This window comes from Rhinolophus ferrumequinum, chromosome 11, assembly GCF_004115265.2.
Source record: "Rhinolophus ferrumequinum isolate MPI-CBG mRhiFer1 chromosome 11, mRhiFer1_v1.p, whole genome shotgun sequence".
Taxonomy (NCBI): Eukaryota; Metazoa; Chordata; class Mammalia; order Chiroptera; family Rhinolophidae; genus Rhinolophus; species Rhinolophus ferrumequinum.
The window spans coordinates 75687438-75705706 of NC_046294.1; the positions used below are offsets into that span (position 1 = coordinate 75687438).

Below are 18269 nucleotides of genomic sequence, written 5' to 3' on the forward strand. Positions count from 1 at the left end.
AAGGATGTTGTCATTTGCTCAGATAATTTTCATAAGCCATCACTTGCTGCTCATTTTGTTGTAGTAGAATGGTGAATAGCTTTTAAAAGTCCACACAAGCTTTATTATTGCTTATATGAAACATGTCTCTATTTCCCGAAAAGTTCTGTGAAGTGCACAGAAGTGCAGGTTTCAGATGGCATCACCGCCATGGCTTACATTATTGCTTGAAAGTTTGTTATAAGGTATTGCTAGGGAATCATTTTCAGATGAATGTACAGTTCAATGTGAAAAGTACAGAGTGAGAGTAAGTATTAAGTTGGTGATTTTTCATAACATAAACATCAAAGCATTCAGAAATAAGGCTGTCACTTCGACATTTGCTTCTCTGTTCAAAGTTCATCGGCGGTGAGGATCAGCAAACATTGTGATATACTTCACAGCTCTGGCAGTAATTAGGAAAGCAGTACCATATGCCTAATAGCCCTATAGTGAGCAATATTCATCCCTCTTGCTTATCAGTGTTGATTTCTGTCTCTGGCAAGTTTGAAGACTCATACTTAGGAAGCAGACCGTAAATGTGAAACCAAAGCTAAATTTAAAATTTGTGAAAGAAATAATGCTATGAAGCCCAGAGCATTTAGCTGTCAAAATAACTACAAATGAAATAATATATTTCTATCTCAGTAACTTGTATTTATTCCTAGGAATTGGGATTATTTGACTACTCTTCCATGATTCCCAAATCTGGCTATATATTAGCATCACCTAGAGTGATTTTCGAAACACAGATTCCTGGCTTCACCTGAGATCTACTGATTCCAAAGTTCTGAAGGTAAAACCCAGTAATGTGTATGCCTAAAAGCCATACCAAGTCCTTCTAAAATGTCACTCCATTTAATCTTGAAATAGCTACATTCAACAAATACACACAGAAACAGAGGATTCATTATTTTATAAAACTAAAACTATTTTACTAGATGAGATTGGCTGTGATACTTTCTGTGTTATAAATATATCAATGCCTTTTTTTAATGAAAGGAAGAAAGAAGGAAAGAAGAAACAAAGGAAAGAAAGAAACAAAGGAAAGAAGGAAACAGAAAAGTGACGGGACATTAACATTCAGGTTTCAATTGTTTACATCAAGTGTGAGGAAGGAATTTTGCACACTATCTCAATATATTCACACAAGATTTATGTTAATCTGTATATAATATCAGATTTTAATATCAGTGTCTGTTCTTCAGTCACCACCAGGAGGATCCTGAAATTAAGTCCAGAGATGGGGTCAATTTACCCATTTAACAATAAAATTTGTTCAATCATTTTAATGCAATTTATGTGTATGTTAAATGAGCTGGCTGTGAATTAAGTATATTCATATCAGAACTACCCATAAAGAAGCATCATTCGGAATGGAGTATGCTAAACTTTAATAGTTAAGTTTCCCATGCATCAGGTTTTGAGGCTTGATCTAATAAGATATGTTTACAGAAGCCTCTGAAATAACAATTTTTATAGTTGATGATCTGTAATCTCATAATAGAAATGCCCAGGTTACAATATAGGGCTTAGTTCTTGGACTTGAGTTTATAGGTATTATTGGCTGAATGACATCTGGTGCCACTCAAAGCCGATTTAGAGTCATCTATAATTCATTCTAATGGAACATTCAGTGAAGTTATACCAAGCGCTCGGAGTCGGCTTGTATTTTGAAGAAAAAGCAGAGAGAAGCTGTAGATGTAAGTTGCGTCCCAGCACCACTGGGGATGGTTAGTTCACTTCGGAAGTGCATTGTTACTTGGGCCTGAAGTTGTGTGCATCTTCTTATCGGCCTGAAACAGGCATTAGAAACTCTTTCTGTGGCCATGTTATGTTCAGAGGTACAGAGACGATGGTGTTTGATGGGGCCAGACTTGAGGACGTGGGATAGGTTCCAGGGACGCCTGGAGTAAGAGAGGGTCTGGGCATGGGCTCTGTAGTGTTCAAAATGCATGAGAAGATGGGAATCCGTGTGTAGAGACTTTACTCTCTGCCTGATGATCCACAACACTTGCCCTTAGCAAGGCAGGAACCCAAGGAGCCTCCCTGAAATAGATTTCACAATCTTGATACCTCACAACCTCAAATACACTATTTCAATTGGTAGCAGAGTGACTGTACAAAACCCAGCCTCTTGGTTTTCCAAATTCTCTGTGGCCTTGCCTGTTGTATGTACCGATTTAATTTTGCTTTATTGCTATAACCCTTTGGAGGAATTTGCAAAATTAAAAGCCTTGCTGCACTTCTGAATAGGAGTGCTTTTTGTTTAAGTTGTTGTCCTGGTTTGCTTTGTTTTTCTTAGAAAGGCACCCACTTCTACCTTTTCTCAGTAAAACACGATGTTCTTGAGACGATTGTCAGTGGATAAGAGGAACAAGTGTGAGACTATGAGCGTTTACATTGGAAGTGCAGCGTCCATGAACCCACTCTCAAGCTTTGTAGGTCAGAGCTCACTGAACTCCACATATAATCACAAATTAAAAAGGAAGCCCCAAATACTTTAAAATGTAAGATAAGAGATGAATATTGAGGCAGATTTTAAGCAGTTGGGTCCTTTTCCACACACATTGCACAGCCAAGAGACCCACTATATGTGTTCTCCAGGCAGAGTATTATTCTTTTTATGATGGCTAATGTTACCAATTTATTAAGGTTCACAAAGCACATACTGCACAGTATGTTTTGGATACACATGGGGGTTTCTGACTTTGTGAGACAACTGATTTATCTGCAAACAGTGACGATCTCTCTATCAAAATAATACTGATGCCAATGAAAAGCTTTGGTACTCATGGCTAGTCATAAAGTGACTTCTTCAAATTCATTGCTTGAAAGAACACTAAAACAGAGGAGCTGTAGGTGCCAAATTATATTTAAAGTATCCTTTTTAGAGTGGGTTAAAGCCATGTCCCCAATTTAATACCACTTGATTTCTAATGAGACATCCATTTAAATTCCTTTTAATCTGCCTCATTAAAATGCATAATGTGTATAATAGTTTGTAGGTGAGAATAATGTATAGATATTAGTCAGATGAAGTACCAACTACCACCCATTATTATAGTCACAATTCTTAATGGATGTACGTGGACTGTATTAAATAGGACAAAAATATAATGCTTTTTTGCAGCTTTTAAATTCTATGACTGCAGGTAGAATGTTAAACCATACCTTGCAAACACATATAGCAACAGTGTAAATATAATAAACTGTACTAAGTTAGCAAAATGGTAACAGATTAGACCATTGCTTCAGACTATAGCTTCAAAGATATATTTAGATTATATTATATGAAAAATGTAGTTTATATCCTGTCTGTGATATGTAAGAGATCTCTGGCATTTTCTGCTTTGTGACATTTGTGACAATGTAAACGGCTACTTCTTCACCAAGTAAAATCACAGAAACCAAGAAAGAGTTTGTTATTCTTCTGACAAATTGAATGTATATACAGTTCTCGTCTTGGGCCCTACTACAATTATTGGGTAAGAAAGTGGATAATTTTTCAATGATGCTTTTAAAATATGCTCCCTCTGGATGATCTTAAGTATAGAGAGAATAGCCATATGTTTAGAATAGTTGCTTAGACAAATCTTTACAAGAAGCAGAGAAATAGAGTGGGTGATTCCTGGAAGGCCCTTTCAGCCGTATGGTTACAGACATGTTGTTCGCCACCAAAACATGTACTGATTTACCTCCCGTATCATAATCAGCTCTAAGTGGCTGTCGTGAGCCTGGTGCTCTCCCCATGCTCCTGTGCTAGAAGGAGCCCATGAGCATAGCTCAGGTGTCTCCTCTTCCAGGCCTGAGGCCTGAGGTGTTCCCAGCCTGCTCTGTCCACACTGACTCTACACTTGGCCCTCTGTTCCCTGGGAAGGTAGTGTGTTAACCTCCTGGGCCCCTGAAGAGTTTTGTGAGCCCGTGAATGCACACTGTCCTCAGCCTACACGGCCTCCTGTGAACACTCTGGCCTTCTCACCCCATGTGGTTAAAAACAGAGACCTAGACTCAGGAAAGAGAGGGACAGGCAAGGATTCAGAGAATGCAGGGACAGTGATGCACTAGTGTCCTCATAAGTCCCAGGGCGAGAACAGTTCAACAGTTATAAAAGTCATCACCATCATAACAAATACTTTGCATATCTATGTGTGATTTCTAGCTACACACTTAGAGAACTTAAAAACACGAATTAGGCCTCACAGACTACATTGGACACTCGTTAACATGCTCCTTAGCTGAGTTATGTCATAACCAATCTAATGCAGCCGAAATGCCTGACCAGAAGAAACATATGGCATTCAGTAGACATAAGCTACCCATGAGTGTACCTACTGGAGTAAGAAAACGGCCACCCCAAGGTTTCAAGGAAACAAATGCTGCCAGCTCATTAACTTCAATAGAAACTTAGGTTTTGTATATCTGATCCAAAATAGAAAAACTCTGGACACACTGTGCTCCTAATTTCAGGGAGTGTCTGTAATAATATTTTCATGCAGTGTTAATTATTGGGAGCTGGTCTTCATTTTAGTGGAACATGCAATGGAAGCCTATCTGTAACTATGGTGATTACTAAGTCTGAAGGTTAGACCTGCTTCAGTATTCTGAAGGTGATCCACTGAATTTAAAAGCTGCAATAATCAAACTGCAGAAGAACATTTATTTTTTTTAAATCTCAAAGCTATACAAACAGGTAATTTCTCCTTGCTTTTTATTATGCAAGAAGAAACAACACTCTTGGCAAAATGTCTGGCACCTCTTTCTCACAAATGCCAGTATCTAGGAATTAGCTCCCAAGGGTGGCCTTAGGAGGCTTCCAACAGGAAGAGGGACGACGGGGAGCGGGGAGTGCAAACATGTCATTAGTAGAATGCTGTCTACTAGTTTAGTATGGTGCAAAAGCCACCTGTATTTGTAAGTGTTCAGTTGAAAAGGGTCCAATGTAGAAAGCATTTCATTTTAACTGATATTTGTTATAAGATGGCAAAAAGACCTTTCTTGGTTACAGACATATCTGCTATTAGGAAATTCCATTTCCTCCGGATTCCATGCTACTTTAATTAAATCTAAAAGATATATTTACTAAGCAGACATAGAATGCTTTCTCAGCATCTGAAATCCTTGGTTATATGTATTCTCAGTCCAAGCACTAATGTCTCTAGAGAACTAAAACTATATTGAATTAATATGTTAGGGTTACATAATATACCAACTATACAGTAGCAGATTCTGAAAATCTAATAATGTTGTGTGAAATGTAATTATCTAGAAGAAGAGATATGTATAAAAATAAGTAATATTCCTAAAATATTTTGCTGAATTATAGTTCTTCCTGCCGGGAAGTTTACCACACTGCCATGATATGTGTATGAAATGTTTGTTCAGAAAAACAAAATTAGAAAATATTCTTCACATACCAACTCACTAAATGTAGGAATATATAATCAAAACTGGATCTCAAAAGTGATATAAATATATAGGGCAACATACCTGTATGTGTGACAAACAAGAAAACATGATATCTATTTATCAGTTAGCTTTGAAAGGGGGCTCGTACTTGTAATTAAAAAATATATATGACCCAAAACACTCATACAGATAGATACGCCTACTCCCCCCCACCACCCTCCGGTTTTTTATTGACAGTCATCACCCACCTTTTTCTAGGATTATTGCCTGACATAACAGAAATTCTGCTGCTTGTTCTCAACAAAGCAGTGAAAAACAATCTCTTTCCACTCTCCTGCCGTGACCCATGCTCTGGGCTTGTGCTTTTGGAGAAGTCTTTGATCTGTAGCAGGTCTCAGAGGCTCGTCTCCCGGAGGAACATGGTGCCGATGTTGTAGGAAACCTTTTTGATTCTCGATGAAGAAAGAGAAGGCTTTGGCTGCTTAGGACCAGTCCTTACCTCCAGGAAATAGCAGATCCCAGGGATTTCCTTTGGAAAGTTGTCTGGAAGCTCTTCTCGGGACCGAGGAATGAATGTGAAACTTTCTTCCCGTTTTAATAATCTAAGAAGAAAATATAGATAATGAGAATCAAATCGGCAAGAGAAATGTAAATAAATGAACAGAAATGCTAAAAACTTAGGAAGCCAATCAGTGACTGTGTTCATGCTAACGCCCCTATTTCTTTGTATGGATGTGGCCTTCATAGGATTCCAAATACTAAGAAATGTTATTTCTCAGGAAAGATCTGTCATGTATTATTGTTATTATTAATAATAATAATAATAATAATACAAAGCTGTTCCTGGTACTACTTAAAAATATTTGTTCAAGCTTGATTTATTTCTAAAGAACATTACTTGAAAATATTTACTCAAATTTGAGTTTTTTCCTTAAACAAAAGGCTAAGGCAACTCCATAATACAAGTTTTTATTCAAACATGAAGGATTTACCCTTTATGTTTTTAAAACCTGCCCAGATTCTAGATCACTCCTTTTATGTCTTGTAGGCTCTTGATAAGTTTTAAATGTGTGTCCTATGTCTCAGACACGTAAATCAAGTACTTAGTTTTGTAGAACAACATGCATAACTCCAGTGTCTCTGATATCTGTTACTGATTTCTGGCAATCCACGTTTTCTAAACTCACTAGCATTACTGGTCCAACAGCTTAATCGTTCCCTTCCAGTCACTGTTAAAGACTCTTTCCTAGTACACTAACACTGGAAATTTAATCTTGTCCAGTTCTATGAAACGTTCAGTTTGATACTTATGCTTAAAAATGTGGACCAGCAATTCAATTTAATTCAACAACTCTCATGGGCTGCTTCCTATTGCACAATAAAAATCTCCTAGACACTCTTCTAAATATAATGATAAGTGAGCACAACCATAGAAGTTCAAAGATTTATCAATAGAGATAGAAACAGGAATAAAAGAAGAGGAAAACAATAACTGAATAAACAAACAAAAACCACAGTACTATAAAAAAGTATAAAACAGAATAGGCTACGTATCATAAGAAAGGTAGATACTTGTATAAAAGGTGCTAAAATGTTGAACAGGAAAAATGTTTGCAGTGGGAGGACCGCAAAGTCTTCATAGAAGAGATGGTACTAAAAGATGAGAAGATTCTCAACAAGTGAATGTGGAGTACAACAGAATCAAAGGTTTAGAAGCAAATTATAACAGAATCAACACGTTTCCAACCATTTGATAACATCACAGGATAAGGTAAGAATGAGAGTTAAGATTGAAGTAGTAGGTTAAGACAAAGTTTTGCAACGTTAAACTAAAAGTTTAGACTTCATTTGAAAGGCAGTGGAGCCAAACTCTTTCCCTAAAAAACGATTCATCCTCTTAAGACAGGTTAACGTTAACTAGTTGTGCAATGTAAGAGATGGGTTGGGGGCAAGGAACCACGGTGACAGGGAAAGCAAAGTCAAAAAAGGCAATGTGTGGAGGGAGAACAAAGGATATGTGAAAATGTACAAGCAGTGATAATCATCTATACACTAAGGAAAAGAAGAAACAAATAATCATTCTGTCTCAAACGTTGCTAATGGATAAAAAATATTCTCCGAAGATAACAGTTGGTGGTACTAAGAATTCTTGCAATATGAGCAATCTATAGTTACTTTTATCAACCAGAGTTGTAGTATTTGGCTTTGTAAAGGATTAAAAAATAGTTCCAATTCATCCTTCCTTAAAAAACATCACACAATGATTATATTAACTTGGGACATAAAGAAGTGAGGCTCATGCTAACATTTCAAAATTCTTTCAAATGCCTTATCTCATTTCATCCATATAACATAACCCCATTCAAAAGCCAAACATGCTCTCCTCTGACAATTCATGAAGGGCAAAAGTGAGTCCAGAATAAATTAGAGTGATTTGCTCGTGGAAGTAGCAAAACAGTGGTGGCACTAGAACTGGAATTGAGATCTGCTAATTCCTAATCAAGCTGAGCCCTACAGTAAATACTAAGACAACACGAAGATAGCTTTCCACCACAAAACAACTAAACTGGTATAGGTGGGGCATTAGTGACAATCAAAATGGAAGTTGTCAGTACTGTGTGCTTTGCTTTTGTTTTCACAGGTGTTGATTTTCTTTACATATATTATATAATTAGTCACTTCAGATATATGTTCAGATTCTCTAAACAATAGTTTAATTTAGCAATGAATTCCATAATAATTTTGCTTAGGTGCTTAGCTCAATTAGAACAGTCATTGGTTTGCAACACGTGGGTGTCAGTCAGTGATGTCAATCAATCAACACACATTTGTTGAGTGCCTGTGACATGCTAAAATAGTACTCTGAATGGAGGAGAGTAAGTGTGGATGCACAGAATGACTTCATCTAAAATTTAAAAGACAAAAAATACTGATAGAAAGAAATCAGCAATACAAGGCATTATATTGACCACACAGGATACAATGCAAAGGAGGAAATTCTGTAGGAAAATGGGAGAGATGATGGCTGTGGATCTTAATACAAAAGTCAGGAATCAGAGCATCAAGTTCACTTCCACCGACCGTAAAACAGACCATAAGCTCAATCTTTCTAGCAAGTTTCCTTAAAGACCCACAATCAACCAATAAAAGAAGGCTACATTTCTCGTTCCCTATATTTTATGCCCTCTAATTTCTCTCTTTCACTTTGTTTGCTTCACCAAGGTCTTTATATTTTTGCTATAACAGATTTTCTGACAGTGAAAAACAAATTGGGGTTACATCTATGAAAGTACATACTTGTAAATGACTAAAAATCAGCACTAGCTGATTTGGATACTAGGATTTCTAAATAATTCACTGCACTTTGCTGGGAGGAAACTTCACAGTGAATTGATCTCTAGACATTTTAAATATATCTCGTATATACCATGCTAAAAAGTCACACAGACAACAGCTTTTATGGGGTTTTATTCTTTTCTAAGTAAATATTTTGGTGTCAATAAATATAGTTTTATATTTCAATAATAAAAATGAGAGCACATATGGATAAACTGGTCCAAGCTCCTGTGAGAGCCAGGATTTAGCGGCTTTTGTATATACGAACACGTCTATGTGATTTGTATATATGATTTCCAGCCGGACAACCTGAGTGAGTCACGGGTGGGTCTGGGCAGGAGGTCAGGAGGAATGTTTGACACAGCCTGCCTGGGGAAGACACGAGTCATGGTGCTGAATAAATGATCACATGTGTACACAGGGATTAAGAATTCTAGACACTGATTACCCCAGAACCTCCGATCCCTCTGAAATGTTTTATTAAGCCCAAGTCCCAGGGCTGGCTCTAAAGCTCTGTCTAACAATTCATTTCTTCAGCAACTCAGGACTGATATGGAAGCTTAGATTCTGCATAAATCTAAATTAATCCCCAGCTGGTTGATATACAACCTGCGGGTTTCGGCAACACGTACAGTAAGTATTATGAAGCCACCCAAATCCTAGTTTACCTGCCTGTCACTCTCCCTTCTCTCAACAGAGTTTTCTCTACAAATTGATTTTCAACATGAAAATTCACCGCAGCTTTGGATCAGTGGGTGGCCGTGAAGCACGTGAGGGAAGCCTGATTCCCTGGAGGTTCACGGAGCTGCTCCCTCACCACTGCAGAGATGAAGCTGATCTCTGATTCACTCGGCTCTTGTTTGAGGGCCCATTTTCCCAGGTTTTCACCATTGCTTGTTTATTTTGGTCTTTCTCTTTCATGTTGAAGGCATTCAACAAATTATTAACATCCTTAGAAGTCTCTTTCTATTTAAGTGGGAGGCATGAAAACCTGATTGGAAGCTTTACGGCAAAATTTTACGGAATTGTGGGTTTCCCTTGACCATTTCATTAGGGCTCCATACATTTTGTGTCTTTCCCTTGGACCAATTTGCCCAAGTACCAATGTTCCAATCATGCCTGTGGGATGACACCTGGCTTCTGGCATTCTGGAAGTTCAATGGAGGAAATGGATTGGGAATCTCACTGTTCAGTATGCAGACTTCTACTTAATCTCCCGTTATTCACCTGCCTGAGTTTGCAGCCTCTTTGGCTCAATATCTCAGGAGAACAAACTGCATATATCCTACTAGAGTTACTTCCCCCCTAAAAAAATCTATTTTTTCTTAGTAATAGAGTTTTTGATGGCTCCCCAGCTGGAAACTACATTTCCCAATTTCCCTTGCACTAAGGTTCTAAGTAATTATTAGGTTCCCACAATTAGATTAATTTGCCCAAGATTTGAGTGGCAGAGGTGAAGTAGATTCTATTTTCCTTTGGCAACTGACTATTAACACTGGCGACCAAGGTTACAATTTTCAGAAGAAGGATCCAGTTTCTAGCTTCCTGTGTGTGAAGGAAATGGCCCAGGATTGGTGACATATTCACCTAACTTCCTAATCACTGGAATACATATTTAGGCATCCAGTTTTCAGCTTCTTGATGTTCAAAGGCTGGTCTGGCTGTGCCAGGGCTCCAGACCTAGACCATTATAGCTCCTGTGGTGGCCTCAGAGTTGGGAGCTCGCCTAAGAAGTCAGTTTTATATTTTGGGTACATTATTTCAATATATCCAGCTGAGAACCTGTTCTCTTATCCTTTCCATTGATTCCGTAAGCACAACATTACTTGTATTAAATCTCTTTCTGCTTAAAATACCTGGAATGGTTTCTACTTCTTGTACATTTTCTGGCATTCCTCTCAGTCACATGTTGGACCTCGTACATTAATCTTCTAATTAACTTTTCTCTCTCCTTCCCATCCTGCCCCCACCGGTTGCTATTTAGATTTAGAGTGAATATGTTTGCTTCTTGCTGTACCTTTTTCTGTAGGACCTGAGATTCAGCTTTCTCCTGTGTACTAAGACAAATACCACTCATGTATACACCTTCCATCTTGCTCTCTTCCACTGTTAAGTTCTTCTCCATTCCTTGTATGACCATGCTGGAAGAGGGTTATACTTCTTTTATATCTTTACTATCACTTTAGTATTGTTTGAGAAGAGATTAATGATAAACTCAGGTGTTCAATCTGCTATTTAAATTAGAACTTTCTATTGTTGCTAATTATTCATCTAAACATCTTTTTGCAAAGGAATGCATTTGGATTCTAATTATAATGGAATTAGACTCTATATCTGAATGTTTGAGAAGAATGACAATTCTGAAAAATGAAAATTAAAAAGATGAAAATTTTTTATGTTTTCGAAGTGTTCCTATTCACTTTCTTTTTCCTATTCACCTTCTTTTTTCTACCCGAGTGGAAGAAAAGAAGGAACTCTGTCTGCTCCGTATTTCTGCTTTTTGCTTCACTACTCTAACATCTGATGCAGTGTGAAGATAGGGCCAATGAAACTATAGTTATTCAGTCACACAGGCAGCATAAAATCTCCTGAAATTCAATGATTCATTCTCTGAAAATAACACTGCTGTCCACATAAGGAAAGTAAGTCTAGCTTACCATGAAATAAAACACAAGGCTCTCACCAAATTTTTAGGCATTTTAAGGTTACAAACATTTTAAGTTGCACATTTTGTGAGAATTTTATAAGATCGCTACTTTGTGGGTTTTACTATTTAGGTTAATGGATAAGTTCTCAAAAAGGGATACTTTCCCTGCATGTATCCTGAGAATTTTAAGACAAAAAATCTCAGAGGCACGACTGTAACATGCCAGCTCATTTCTTCCTGCAGCCACCCTGAGTCACCATTAAGGGCAAAGCACGCATGCTACGGATTCCACGGTCTGCATGCCTGATGCTTGCTACCCAGTGCACATTTCGGCATGCATTTCCTATCCGAGTGGCCTCCTAAGTTCCTGAATTTTAGAATGCTGAATAGCTAAAGATGCTTCCACACCATTGGCTTCCGTGCACATTGTCAACTTTGTCCATTAATAGCCTAAAAACTCCATTTAACAGACTAAATACCAATAAGATTAAAATTCAAAACACTCAAAAATGCTGTATGCCTATAGGCAGAACTTTTAAAAAGGTGAGAAATGAGGGATTATAAAAGATAACTAACTACAATTCCACTGACTCTATTCCTTATGCTATACTCCATATCCTGTTAATACTTAAAAAAAAAGATAACTATGATCCGTACTTGTAAATTAAGTAGTAATTACCTCACATTTTTTTCATTACTCAGACCAAAATCCTTTCATAAGAACAAGTTCATCATCATGCTGACCTTTCAGTAAAAAAGATAAGGGATGGAATGGAAAGAAGAAAATATGAACATTTACTTGTTTTTAAGAAAGGACAATCCTTCATTGATTTCATTATAAATAAAAAAAAAAAATTTAGAACCAGAATCAATTTTAAAGAATTTTACGTCCTATATTTTCTGTATTTCTGAACCAAGCAAAAACAGAATTTGCCTTGACATACTGTCAGAATACACAGAATTGTAATGACTTCAGTTCCAAAAAGGACAAATCAGCCTGAGGAAAATATTTAGTGGCTAGAAAACAAAACGTAAACTTTTTTCCTCTTCTTCAAGGAAACTTTTGTCCCATTTCTTTTCACCTCTGCTTGAACAATGTTTTACAGCAAACATTCCTTGCAAATTCCCCTAAACTGGTATCTCTCAGAAATACTAATTTTTGTGGCTAGCTACTAAGGTAAGGTAGTAAATAGAAATGAGATAGGTGAAGAGCTTGGTAGATAAACTCTATAAATCTGGTCTCTTACATTTTAGGGTCCCCCTACCCTGTACAGGTGGCATAGGAGCAAATTAGCTACTGACTCGGGTTAAGTCATTTAAATTCTCTGGTTCTCTCAGTTTCCTTGTGGAAAAAGAAACCTTTGGATCTAATTTATTTCAAAGATTATTTACAGCTCTAATATTTAGTGGAGATTGAGAATTTAAATACTACTCAGATTATAGAGGGTCATGTTAGTTTTAGACTTGCAAACCTAAATATGTCTCAAGTAAGATCTTCAGAGAAAAACACTGTTGTGTTGGCCAGTATCATTAAAGCTGACTACAAAGCAATTTTGATTTAGTAGTGGGTGACTAATGCATGAGAATCTTTGTACTTTAATCAGAGCCATGAAAAAGACTCTTGAGCATAGCATTCAGAGCAGAGATTTCTCCTAGAGCACAGTGTTACACACAAATGAACAGGGAGAGGAACTGACTAATAAAGACCAGGTCCTAACTGAGATCACTTAATTTTCTAGTTTAAAAATTACTTCTCCAAACATACTGTATTTATTAGATATTAAAATGTATTTTCATAATACAATTCATGGTCATTTTTTTTTCTGGAAGGTAGACTGCTTTGTTTCAAAGGGAATTGAAACATACCTATTTACTTAATGTAACAATACAATATACAAACAATCCAATATATGATATATTGTTATTATATATAATTATAGAAATGATATCATTTATATCAATTTTAATATGATATAAAATTTGTGAATTCCTTTCAAGAACAATGTGTTTAAATGAGAAAAAGGGAGAAAGGGAAATTGATTTAGAAGAAATTTGATTATATGCTAACCCAAAAGTTACCCAAAGAACTTCAAAAGAAAAAAATCAGTTCAGAAGGAATTATTTTTAAAAATGAGTAAAAATGACTTTCTAGTTCTAACACTCTGAGGTGACCACACAATACATAGACTAGTTATGTGTTTTTGCCCAGTCGGCTGTGTAATTACTTCTTTAAAGGTGTTCATACCTTGTATGCTTTCGTTCTATTCCTACTACCACAGTTCTAGTTCATGACCATATCTCAGGCCTGGAACAACACTGTGTCCTCTTAATAGTCATATTTCCTGTAATTTTCCTTATTCTAACATCACCTCCAGATAAGTTTTCCTTTGAACCTGTTTTTCCAGGCCCCCAAAAATTCACTGGTCCTCCAACAGCATATAAGATCCACTATTATCTAAGTTGAAAATAAATTCTCAGTCTCTCTAGATGTTAGAACTGCAATAATGTTTTAAATAAACGTTTTATTTTGAAATAATTTCAAATTTAAAGAAGCACGGTAAAGATACTATATACAGTTGAGTTCCCCTAAATTCTTTACTCCGGTTCTCCCCACGTTAACATTCTACAAAACCCTGGTACATTTTTCAAAACTAAGAAATTAATAAAAGCATATTATTATTAACTAAATTACAAACATTATTCAGGTTTCACTGCTTTTTCCATTGATGTCCTTTATCTGTTGCAGGATTCAAGTGTAAAATTTTTGGAAATAATCTAGATTAATTGTTTTTTTCTACTTCATGAGGAAAGGGAGGATGAGATTATAACTGTGACTTATCTAGGGTTAGAAATAATTAGTGGCAGGACAGTAATGTGCACTTCAGTCTCCAGATATCTTTTATTCGGTCATTCACTTATTTAACCAGCCAGTAGCAGTTCTCAATATTTTCTGTATGGGCCACTTTGGCAATCTAATGAGAGCACTTGAAAAACTTCTTTCCAGAGAAGTACATGTGTGAGTAGAGTACACACACAAAATGTGTCAGGGAACTCGTAAACATACTAACCCCGAGACTTACATAAATGGTACACAATACCCAACACCTCAACAACACTACTTTTACTTGTATTCTGCCTTGGATTTCTAAAGCCAATTTTACTTGAATTGGTTCCATAGCCAAGAAATGTCTAAAAATTACTTTTCTACTTGGTCTTTTTAGCTAAAATATGAACATCTAAAAATATTCAGAAAGTGTCCTTTATCTTTTGTTAATTGTAAAATAAACATTGGCCTTCAGGTCACCTGAAATGATGCCATTTTTTAAAGAAGAAAGAAAAAGGAAAACGTGGGTTGGTTTTTCCCTCTTTCTTTAGATCATTCTCAAGTATCTTAGTCATTTTCACTTTACAATGATTTAATGTCAAACATTTAGCTAAACTTTGCATTATTTATAAACACATTATTTATGGCCAATAAAATAACTATTATTTATACTTCATACAAGTTCCTTTCTGTGTGAAATTCATAGATGTCCCCCATGTAACAACTATTGACATGAATCAGATTAGTGTCTTTAAATTCTGAACTCTAAACTAGGTAATTAACTTTTCAACACTATTGTCATGGGAAAAAAGAAACACCCTTCAAAAATAGAAAGGAATGTTTCTTTATATAGGACCAGTAACACCTCTACATTCGATCATTGGCCTAATCATACAGACCAAGCCTATGCCAAATGATCAACTAAACTATAAAGAAAAGAATGTCAAAATTATCATACCCACTATTTAATTTCAGATTTATGAACAAATAAAAATAACTAACCATTATTATACAGTACTGTTTATACACTTTTGCATTGATTCTGACAACTACTTTAAGCAATTAGACTTGTAGAAGTGAGCTAATAGATAAATACAATCTTTACTATAAAAATAACTGCAACATTATATTCTGATCCTCAAAGACTTTTACTACTGTAACCTTAAATGTGTTGGTAAATACGTGGAATGATTGAGGTAGGATATTCTAAAGGTCAACAAGCTAGGCTAGATTTATTTTAAAAAATTAGGAAGGCTTATGATTTCCAATCTTAGAATTATATTTCCTCGGAAAAATGATACTTCATACAGCAGGGAGACAAAGAGCAAAATAAGAATGTCGAAATGAGTAACATATCTCATTCAATTTTGCTAGATGTGACTTTTATGGGCACATTTAAAAGAGTAATATTAATGTTGCTCTCTGTAATTCGATAAATACAAATATAATTTTTGAGGCACAGCTCAAGTTTTCCTTTTGGGAAAACTATTAAGTCATTTGTCTTTACTGATTATTTTTCTTTTGTAAAATATAGTGTTTTGATGCTTCTAGAAAGGATGAGATGATCAATAGAGTCATTTCAAAAGACTGACAGGACAGTCTTTTAATCAGCCCAAATACTTTTTATTTTCTCTAAATATCAAGTCACTAGTGCAGATGAACATTTTGATTTTTTTAAAACAGGTGGTTATAGGTGAACTACTACACAGGAATTTCCTAAAGTTTGTTGGATGTCTTTCCCCACCTTAAGCATTTATAGGAAAAAGAGTAAGTATTTACAGTATGGTATCTCAGTCTTATATAACAATTATATTGACAAAGGAATAGAAGATTTTCTAGCTAGTGTTTTTAACGAGTGTTATTATTAACTTTTACATGCAAAATATATGTACCTAACTAACTTCATGTTTCTTCTATTATTCTACGCATATCTCAATATACTACAAAGATGCATTCCTCTAAATTGTCTATAAAGTACAATTCTGAATAGCAAACCTCTGTGACACAAAATGTTTTAGGCTCACAGAAACAAAAGATGGTTTTCTGTTTAACTTGGAAGCCTCTATTTACCACAGTTTTGTCACATACACTTAGGTGTAGATCCAGAGATAGAGATACCGATAATGGTTAAAAATGTGGAGACACCAAGTAAATATTTTAGGAAAAACATACCTCTTCTTTATCACCATGAGCATGAAAAGAAGTCCAGACAGCAAAAATGCAACCTGGGCGTATTTATATGTACAGAGACAGGAAAGGAGATGAGTGGACCTTTGGACCTGTCCAAAATATCCATGGAAACACTTGGGCGACACCAAAAGGTCCTTGATGTTTGGTTCTGCTAAAAATGTCCACACTTAAAAAATGTCCCTGGGGTAAACTAGTCCATAGCACTTATTGATACTTTTTGTGTACAGGATTAACACATTAAAAACACTGTCATGTTTTATTAGTCCAATAATTGTGTTGTGGCTGTTTTGCCAATGAGGACCCTTCTGGCCTCTGTAGCCTAGCTCGTAATTGCACATGGCGTTAGGTAGATGAGTTGGCATGGACCAAATGTCTCCGTGGATATTTTGAAAAGGACCAAATGTCCTGCAAGGAGAAAGGAACGGAATCTTCCTTGCTTGCTCCCTACTGTTCCCTTCACTGTTCTCCACCAGAGGAAATCCTCACATCAAGGCAAGTATATTCAGAAATTACTATTCCTTACCACTAGTTAATCACCCAAAAAGTCAGTTTGGCCATGAATAAGAACTAAGGCTCTAAATAAGGCAGCTATGAATCTGAATTTGGACTCCCACACTTACTCAGCTGTGTGTTCTTGGTGACTTATTTAACCTTCCTAAGTCTCAGTTTCGTCTCTGCAAAATAAAGACAATAACCATGCTTAACTCACAGCTTTGCTGTGAAGATTAAATGAGGTAATGTGATAAATTGCTTAGAAAGTATAAGTTCAATAAATGTTTACTATTACTATCATGACATTTTTGAGCAAAAAGAAATTTTAGAGATTCTCTAGGTCATTTCCCTCATTGTAGAGACGAGGAAACCAAGCCCAGAAACATTACCTGGTTTGCCAAAAATTACACAGCAAATTAATATCTGGACCAAGATGAAGGTCAGTTCTCTTGATTCCTAGGGTAGGAATCTATATACCAAACTCTAGCCTAAACAATGTCGTTCGTGGACTTTTAAGCTTGGTTCTAGTGGTCTAAACATAGCTGCAAATTAAATATTACCACTTCTTGAGTGCCCAGCTTTTTAGAGATTATAGAGGGGTGGCTATGTCTGAGGGAGACTGCAAAATGAGGGGACTGCAATTATCTTTATCAAAATTCCATGTTTCTCAGGGCTGCTTCTTAGTCTCCTCCTGATACCAAGGACTTTGCCGCTTCTTAAATAGAGAAATATAATGCATTGTTAGGAACTTAATGTACTTGTCCTCTCAAAATGCATTTGTTGAAACCCTGCCCCTCAGTGTGATGGCATTAGAAGGTGGGGCCTTTGGGAGCAAGTGAGAATTAGATGAAGTCATGAGGGTGGAGATTTCATGAATACAATTCTAAGAGTCATGGTAGAGATTGCGTTCTCTCTCTTTCCACTGCATGAAGATAAAAGGAGAAATCACAAAGACGGTTCTCATAAGAACCTGACCATGCAAGAACCACGATCTCCAATTTCCAGGGTCCACAACTGCGCGAAATATACTTCCGTTGCCTATACACCACCCAGGCTATGGTGCTTTGTTATAGCAGCACAAAATGACTAGGACAGCCCTGTGGCAGCTTTCTCTTTTCAGTAATCGATCTCTTTAGTTCCAACAAAAATCCTTTAAAAGCCAGAGCACTCAGCTTGCAAAAGTTCTTTTCTTCCCAGATTTTTCTTTTGATAGGTTAAAAACATAATTGATAGGTTAAAAAGAAAAAGTATGCTTAACTAACCGGCTTGCTTTTCTTTACTCATTTTATAGTTGATCTACTTCTGGACTTTTCCAAATGCCTATTTTTCTTTCACTGTGAACCCCCTTCTGTT

The 18269-nt window shown here is 36.3% G+C and overlaps 1 protein-coding gene across 2 annotated transcripts in view; it reads right to left on the reverse strand.

Moving 5' to 3' along the window:
* Positions 1-304: 304 nt before the first annotated feature.
* Positions 305-18269, reverse strand: part of GUCY1A2 (guanylate cyclase 1 soluble subunit alpha 2) — a 286917-nt gene continuing 268952 nt past the window's right edge. For both annotated transcript variants that reach the window (XM_033119793.1, XM_033119792.1), the window contains one exon: positions 305-6029. In XM_033119793.1, coding sequence (XP_032975684.1) covers positions 5822-6029 — 208 coding nt within the window. In that variant the 3' untranslated portion in view covers positions 305-5821. The remainder of the gene's footprint in view (positions 6030-18269) is intronic.